The sequence below is a fragment of the Gasterosteus aculeatus genome, chromosome 4 (assembly GCF_964276395.1).
Source record: "Gasterosteus aculeatus chromosome 4, fGasAcu3.hap1.1, whole genome shotgun sequence".
NCBI lineage: Eukaryota > Metazoa > Chordata > Actinopteri > Perciformes > Gasterosteidae > Gasterosteus > Gasterosteus aculeatus.
The window spans coordinates 13,475,468-13,482,942 of NC_135691.1; the positions used below are offsets into that span (position 1 = coordinate 13,475,468).

The 7,475-nt window shown below is 41.5% G+C and overlaps 2 protein-coding genes across 4 annotated transcripts; one reads left to right on the top strand and one right to left on the bottom strand.

The window, feature by feature from the left end:
• Nucleotides 1–531: 531 nt before the first annotated feature.
• cltb (clathrin, light chain B) lies at nucleotides 532–4,620 on the top strand. Of its 3 annotated transcripts, none has more exons than XM_078102308.1 (6): nucleotides 532–1,146; nucleotides 1,592–1,638; nucleotides 1,846–1,963; nucleotides 2,163–2,274; nucleotides 2,744–2,764; nucleotides 3,595–4,620. In XM_078102308.1, the coding sequence occupies exons 1-6, from the start codon at nucleotides 978–980 to the stop codon at nucleotides 3,764–3,766; spliced, it is 639 nt and encodes a 212-aa protein (XP_077958434.1). In that variant the 5' UTR covers nucleotides 532–977; the 3' UTR covers nucleotides 3,767–4,620. The 3 variants fall into 3 exon arrangements, with proteins under 3 accessions (XP_077958434.1, XP_040029830.1, XP_040029832.1); XM_040173896.2 differs by lacking the exon at nucleotides 2,744–2,764 and adding an exon at nucleotides 3,200–3,253; XM_040173898.2 differs by lacking the exon at nucleotides 2,744–2,764.
• Nucleotides 4,621–4,960: 340 nt separating this feature from the next.
• On the bottom strand, nucleotides 4,961–6,503 carry higd2a (HIG1 hypoxia inducible domain family, member 2A). The gene is made up of 2 exons (XM_040172822.2): nucleotides 6,266–6,503; nucleotides 4,961–5,477 (listed from the first exon to the last, which is right to left on the bottom strand). The coding sequence occupies exons 1-2, from the start codon at nucleotides 6,444–6,446 to the stop codon at nucleotides 5,311–5,313; spliced, it is 348 nt and encodes a 115-aa protein (XP_040028756.2). The 5' UTR covers nucleotides 6,447–6,503; the 3' UTR covers nucleotides 4,961–5,310.
• Between the last annotated feature and the right edge of the window lie 972 nt (nucleotides 6,504–7,475).

Genomic DNA, 7,475 nt, shown 5'->3' on the forward strand with positions numbered 1-7,475 from the left:
TTTGAAAAGGGAAATTTTATAAATCGTATTATTCTATAGCCTGGCGATCTGTTCGGGTCAGGGGTCGATCCCAGCTGACATTGGGTTACCCTTATTGGATGGGGAATATTATTCTAATAATGATTAAAACATGTTGACCAAGCAGATGCAATTGATATGAACAACTTCGTGGTTGCAAAGTAATGAGAAATAGGAGTCAATATACAAGAAAGGTCACATAAGCAAATGTGAGTTTTATGTTTGATTCTCTTGTAAATTCAGCATTGTGTGCATTTGAGAGGTCAAACGTGTTAATGTTTGTTTTTCAGTTTCAGACTATGTTATTACTACTTATTCAAGAAATGCATATTGTGTTAATGCTCAATACCGTTTCTAGGTTTCATGTGTGCTATTTTAACTTTAACTACCCAACTTTTCTTTTAAATATATTTGTTAAAATGGTCTGCTGAGCTGCATTTTGTGTATGGATGTGCCCAATAATGCCTAGTTGTATTACCTGTATAAGTAACAGCGACATTTAGGACTAAGTTTAGATGATACTGTGTAGAAGCTTTTGATCAACTGAATCCCAGGCTGACTAGAAACATGCAGCAGATGACCAGTAGATGGAGACAAAGAGCCACAAAGGGGAAATGGTACCTTCGGGTTGCTGCCCGGCTCCATCATCACTGTGGCTGAACGAGTGAAGAAATCATGAATCATCAGTGAGGGCCTGAAGTCGAAGCTGTGGTTGTTTTATACAAGCGATTTTAATTGTTCCCCCCCCCGTGCTGCTCGCAGTGGCCTGACGCTACTTCAAATAGCTGACATTAAAGTCAAATATTTACTTTGTATTGCGGTTGAAAAACGGTTGGCCTGATTGTGCGGGCTTTGACGTTCGCCAACGTTAGCTTAAGCTACCGACCGCAGTTAGCGAACTGTTAAACTTGTTTAACGTTAAGTTGACACTTTTGTTTAAAAAAGAAAAGAAAAAAAAGATGGCTGACAACGGAGCACACCCGACTGAAGTGGACCCAGCCGCGGCTTTCCTGGCTCAACAGGAGAGCGAGATAGCGGGGATAGAGAACGACGCGGGGGGATTCGGGGCGCTGGAAGGAGCGGACGGCGAGCAGACGTCTCCGCCAGAGCCGACGCCGTCCAACTATGGCAAGTTTGCGGCGGAGCTAACGTCGGCTCCGTCGTAACGTTCTGCTAGCATGCTAGCAAGCACCAAGGGGCGTAGAAGCTAGCTAAGAGCTCCTTGGTCTGGTATGACTGCGTTAGTTAAATTGTTTAGGTGACGTTAGCAATGAAGATAGCAATGGCTTACTAGCCGATACTATCAGCTAACTTTGAATGTTAGCCTGTTACAAAGCTATTTAACTGTTGACACCCGGGAAAACCGGTCCTGTTAGATGACAAAGCTGCGGACCAAACGTTAGTGCCCGAACAGGTGCGGCTGCATTTCTGCGGTTCAACGTGAGCTGCAACGCTTACGGACTAAAATACACTTCCACAGTGCACCGAGACGTGATGAGAAGGGTAGTTGGCTGATTGGAAAACTCCCAGAAGTCCATACTAACAATACACTTTTGTCTTTCAAACATGTTAGACGGTTTCGAGGACGAGCTTGCCGCTGTCAATGGGGAAATGTATCAGGTAACTAAGCTTAACACTTCAACTTTGCGCTGATCCTGTCATATTTCTTGCGACGTTAATATCTTTTTTCCTGTGTGTGTGTGTGTGTTTTGAATTTGTTGTGAACACACTTAATTTTATCCGACGTTACTTTACCTAATTTCTTTATCCTGGCAGTCCTATACGTTTTTATTAGAATGGAGTAAATGTTTTAATGTCCTCCAAAAGGAGTCCAATGGCCCGACAGACAACTACGCCGCCATCGCCCAGGTGGACACTTTGCGGCAGGAGCCGGAGAGTCTCCGGAAGTGGAGGGAGGAGCAGAAGACACGCCTTGAAGCGTTAGGTGAGCAGACAGGGGCGATTACTGGCACCAACGTTGTGGCTTCAATGAGTCACTGGGATGTTGCCGTCCTTTGTTGCTTATTGCAATTGACCTGTAAAAAGGAGGATGTCTCAGTTAGACTTAATTATATGTATGCCCCCCCCTGCACGATTTGAGGCCTCTCTGACTTTGTTGTCCTCTGCCGTTGCTCCTTAATAAGACTTAGCATCCAAGGCAGCGGAGGCAGAGTGGAGAGACAAGGCCAAAAAGGAGCTGGAGGACTGGCACGTACATCAAAGTGAGCAGATGGAGAAGAACAAGGTCAACAACAGGTCAGTGTCTGACCGGGGCCCCTGTTTATGTGCAGGGAGGAACAGTTATTCGGTGAGATGATGCTGTGATCTCTACACGGAACCCATTCTTTTCAGATGAACAGCTGTGTTGTCAGAATTAAAATGTCTCCCAATAAAAACCTTTCAAATTTGGGATTTTCTTCTGCAACACTATATTAACAAAACTATAGACTAGTAAACATTTTGTTATTACCAAATAATTATTGTTTTTTAAACGACATAGGTTATTGAAGCACGTGTTTAAATTGTGCATTTTGTACAACCTTTTTATTATTAGAAGTATGTACAGCTTTGCAAATTGAATTGTAAAATTGAGAGAGTTTTTCTTCTATTTAATACATCCTATTTTAGTCTGTTTGCAGTCAGCGTTGTACGTTTATGGTTACAAACACACAGTAGTCTTTCCTTGACCAAGCTAACTCCATTCTTTTCTCACGCTTTCCAACAGACTCTGTCCAAGTCTGCTACGGTATTATTCTGCAGCTGTGGCTTTAGCTTTGGCCAGTTTCTTTCGCTTTGTCTGTGTTTGCACTGAGAAACAACTCTCTGGCGAAACATCAGTTTAGTGGTCCCACTTAGACCGCCTGGGAAACAAAACAGGAAGCTGGCTAGCTAGAAGGAATGCAAACAGAGAGCACTAATGTCACAGTTGTCATCCCCACTGTAATCCAGTACCAAAGCGGTCTGTATTGACCTGAAATCACCTGCCATTCCTTGCTTGCATGTACTACAATATTGTGAAAAATCTTCTATTTTAAACTTAACTTATCTCATCTCATTAGAACATTTTCTCACGTGATCCTTGTTAATGCAGGCCCTAACTGTTCTGCTTGTTGTCTTGACGCTGAAACTGTTCTCCTTTCTCCTTCTTTTTCCTGCTTTCTTGGCCATGCCTGCGCACTAGGATCGCTGACAAGGCTTTCTACAAACAGCCTAATTCTGATGTTATAGGCTTTGTGTAGGTTTAGCATTATTATGCTTTTTGATGTTGTATGTCCCACCCCAGGAATTACAACTAGTTGATTTTCACCTGATGCATGCCCACCCACTATAACTATCTGCTTGTTTAAATGACGCCTCGTTTTGTATTACCTTTATGTGCATTGCAATGTTACATAGGCTACAGGTTATGATACTTTTTAAACATTGGATTGGCATGAAGTTTTTCAGCGTGGTGCTGTTCATGTGGCAGAGCACCATATTTGGCTCTGAGGGTTTTTCAGTTCTGAAAACTGTTTTGAAGTCCCTTTAATATGGCAGCTCATTCATATCTCTCCCTGGTCTCCTTCCCACCTGTAGGGCTTCAGAGGAGGATTTTGTTGCAGAGAGCAACGGCGAAAGTCCCGGAACTGAATGGGAGAGAGTAGCCCGTCTGTGTGACTTTAATCCAAAAACCAACAAACAGGCAAAGGATGTTTCTCGAATGCGTTCTGTCCTCATTTCTCTCAAACAAACACCTCTGGTCCGCTAGAGGGGGGCGCAAGGACAATGTTGTTCTAGAAACATTGCCTTTTGGGCTTTAACCTCACAATGCATCAGAAGAGTTTGTATGCCCTTTTCCATAAATTCCCTGGTGTTTTTTATATTTTCAAAACTTCCCGCCTTCCTCGATGCCTAATATATCGAAATAATAAACTTAATCCCACTCTTGTGAGAAGATGAAGGACCGCTCTATTGTTAAGACATCCTTTGGCTGGTCAGTTTTATCACTGCTATATTTAAGAAAATATTGTTACTGTAAGTTAAACAATTTACTTCCCTTTATCTTATAAATTGTCATTAGGTCAGTTTTTTCTTGCATCTGCCTATGTTTTTGATGCATTTTAGTTTTATGAATTAGCATTTTGGTCAATGTCAAACACTTGAGCACTATTGCTTATTAGATTGTAACCACTCATGCCTCTCAATGTAAAGTTATCAAGTCTTTCACATGTGTTGTATTTTACCCCCAATTACCATAGTGAGCATATTTTTCTCTTTTAATTGCATAATTTGTGGCCTTTTTGATATGGCTCTTCAGCTCCATTATTGAGCAACATGGATTTCTTCTTCAATTAGATAAGTCTCAATTAGACATCTGAAAAAAGAAAAAAAAAACCAAAGACCTAAATTTTCAGAGTTAACAAGATTCATATTTGTGCGATTTCTTTACATAGGTTTTATGTTAAAGAATAAGCAAGTAGACATTTAGATTCTACAGTAATCTAGGTGATAATTTGAACACTTACTCTGCACACTGTTTCACGTGTTGCCTATTTGGACATTGAGAATACAGAAACAAGTGAATGTTAAAGGAAAGTGGAAAATAAAAACAGTGGAGTCTGATCACTTCCATTCATTTGTCCTTACACGTTTCCATTGAACTGCTCTTGAGAATTCCTTGAATCACGGTGTGAGGAGCTTAAGTATCGTGTGGCCCGGTACAAACATCTATCTTCAAGTACTCGTTAACTCACATTGCTGGAGGCCATAATACTGAGCCATTTAACCTTCATTTTAAGAATTCAAGCAAAAAAGTTTAGTGGAATTGAAAAACCTTTCCTGTCAGGCGTCAGAAAGCATTCCATTGAAATACAATTATGGAAATAGTTTGTATGAGTAGAAGTTGTCTGAATACAGGCTGCAAATGTGATGCTTTATCTCAAACACTCACAGGACATCAACATCAGATTACATTTTTTTTTAATCAGCTAGGTGACATGTAGATCACTTCAGTAATGAGGCCTGGGAACACGTAAAACTAAAACTTCCAGATGAGCAAGAAGCATATCATTTATATTTATCAGCATTTTACGTCAATACGGTTGTCTCACGATCAAAGTAAAATCCTATTTGTTGTTCCATAGTTCTGCCCTGAAGCTAAATATTGCATCGCCATGTTTAAACCACTATACATATGGTCGGCATTAGCATCTGGAACATTATTCAGATGGTAAAATCAGTCCAATCCCGAGGTGCATCTGGTGCGATTCTGACTTGAATGAGAGGCCGGAGAGCTGCGGGATGGGTCCGTCTTCACTGCTTGGGTTTCAAAGCTGTGGTAAAGACACCAACAATAATGGCAAATACAGTGAAGCCTTGGGCAAAGATCCGGCCCCTCATCAACAGCTGGGAGTGTCGTGTTTTTCCTTGATGGAAGGCACGGAGACCGTAAATCAGCATTCCTGCGGTTCCCAAACAACCTGGAGAAGCAAAAAAGAGGCAACTTACAGGAAACAGAACAACGCCTAGCAACTGGATCCACGAGAACAAGGGCAAAGTGATGAGCAGGTCAAAGGTCGAACAAGGGCAAAATGAGGACCAGATAATGAGGCTGGATTAGAATAACTACCACCTAACGTCTATTCCTAAATACTTTCTTGACCTCTGGAAAATGTTATGGGGTCAAGGAGCGATGGTTAGGGGAATCATGAGTTAGGAAAAGGCAACCGCGGTGTTTAGAGACTCCGACCCCGCTTTCGCTTACATTGTTATGATACGACGGGAGACGCACATTAGTGACGTCAGTCACCAGCGGTGAAACTACAATGTCTCCGAAGATGGACTACAAAGAGGGGCATTGAAGATGCCTCCGTCTCCTTTCCTTTCGTAAAGGATGGTCTAGTGGTTCCTTTGCTAAAAGGAGCCACGTATGGAAGCTTCTGTCCTTAGCTTTAGAGGATCCCAACAGCTCTCATCATGGCGGCCACTTACTCAGTTAGGAAAAAAAGCATTTTTAAAATCCTTGTCCACCATAAGCGGGGGTGACGAATAGTTTCGGTAGTGAACAACAAACTAACATGTAACGACAGGGCGAGCTAACGTGTTTCCGTGATTAGCTTAAGCCATTAGCTAAACACGGTACACGGAGTGTTGAGTCGAGTGCGAACATGCAACTAGACACTTTCTTTTTACATTAAAGGACCGCCTGTGCCGTCTCTGTTGGTACTTGTGTAACTTATCTCCACAGCCGTAACGTTGTGTAACTCACCTATTGGGACGAACGGGTTCTCCTTGGTTTTTCTAATAAATTTCTCTTTGAAGGTGTCATCTTTCGCTTTCGGCGAAGGGTTGAAGCCATCGATGAGCGGCGGCTGCGAAAAGTCAAAGGGCACAAACGCTGATGTCGATGGCTTGGCTGTTTGCTCGGGAACCGCTGGTGTGCCCGCCATGTCAACCTGACGCTGTAAAACCGATCGAGTTAATGGTTGAACTGGGAAATTAGACTTCCGGTTACGCTTTCACTTTAGACTTCATAATAAAAGTCCTGACATTTTCAAGGTGAGGAATGACATTAAAGAATTGTGTGTGAATTTGCACACAACAAAAACGAAGTTCTCTGCACATAACCATTAATGTCCAATACCTACGGAAGAGCATAGGGATATAGGGGTTAATGGGCGATACGGCTGTACGTCAGGTTATTAATACATTAAAGACGGTACTCTGGTTCTGACCCCCAAGGTGGCAGCGACTTTCAGTCTCCTCCTTCACAACAAAAGCACATACACCCCAACACTTGAAATTATAACTGTAAAAACGTACAGCAAAAGACAGGATACCCTTTAAGCAACTGTTTCGGACCAGTTAGTCGATATAAGTAACCTATTGAATTGGGACTGCAGACTCGGATATGCAGTCTGCAACTGTACAATTTGTCACGAGAAATTAAACAATCTAATGAATTGTAACCTATGATATCCTCTGATCACTTAGTTTCTAAATAATTGAAAATATTTTAAACAAGACAATATTGTAGTTTTAAAAATATGTAGTATGTTATTCTGGGTTTATTATATTTCTGTTCGTGTGGCTGTATCAATTATATTGTTTCTTTAATATTAGGGCTGTCAATTGATAAAAATAGCTCATTGATCTCACATTTTGAAATTCATTAATCGTTAAAGACAATCTCATAAATGAACGAGTAATATTCGAGTAAAAAGAAAGTGTGTACTTTATAAACCATTTGTCTAAAATAGAAGTTATTTCAATAGTATTTTTTAAAACACAAAACTACTAAAAATAGGTGTGATCACCTTGGAGGCAGAATTCCACCGGGTGCAACATGTTGAACTAGCGACTCTTCCCGCTGTCCTCGTGCAGTTTGCTGTGCTCTCAACTCGCCATCTATTGACAGCTGTGTTTGAAGTGTCACCAATCTCCCCACGTTTAGCCAGGACGTTTTCCCAAACCACTGT

Excerpts from the sequence above, each read along its gene's own strand:
- higd2a (XM_040172822.2), bottom strand. The coding sequence starts at position 6,446 with ATGGCGGGCACACCAGCGGTTCCCGAGCAAACAGCCAAGCCATCGACA. Across the intron at positions 5,478-6,265 it reads GAACCCGTTCGTCCCAATAG|GTTGTTTGGGAACCGCAGGA; the intron begins GTGAGTTACACA and ends TTGCTTCTCCAG.
- cltb (XM_040173896.2), top strand. The coding sequence starts at position 978 with ATGGCTGACAACGGAGCACACCCGACTGAAGTGGACCCAGCCGCGGCT. Across the intron at positions 1,147-1,591 it reads GCCGACGCCGTCCAACTATG|ACGGTTTCGAGGACGAGCTT; the intron begins GCAAGTTTGCGG and ends CAAACATGTTAG. Across the intron at positions 1,639-1,845 it reads TCAATGGGGAAATGTATCAG|GAGTCCAATGGCCCGACAGA; the intron begins GTAACTAAGCTT and ends GTCCTCCAAAAG.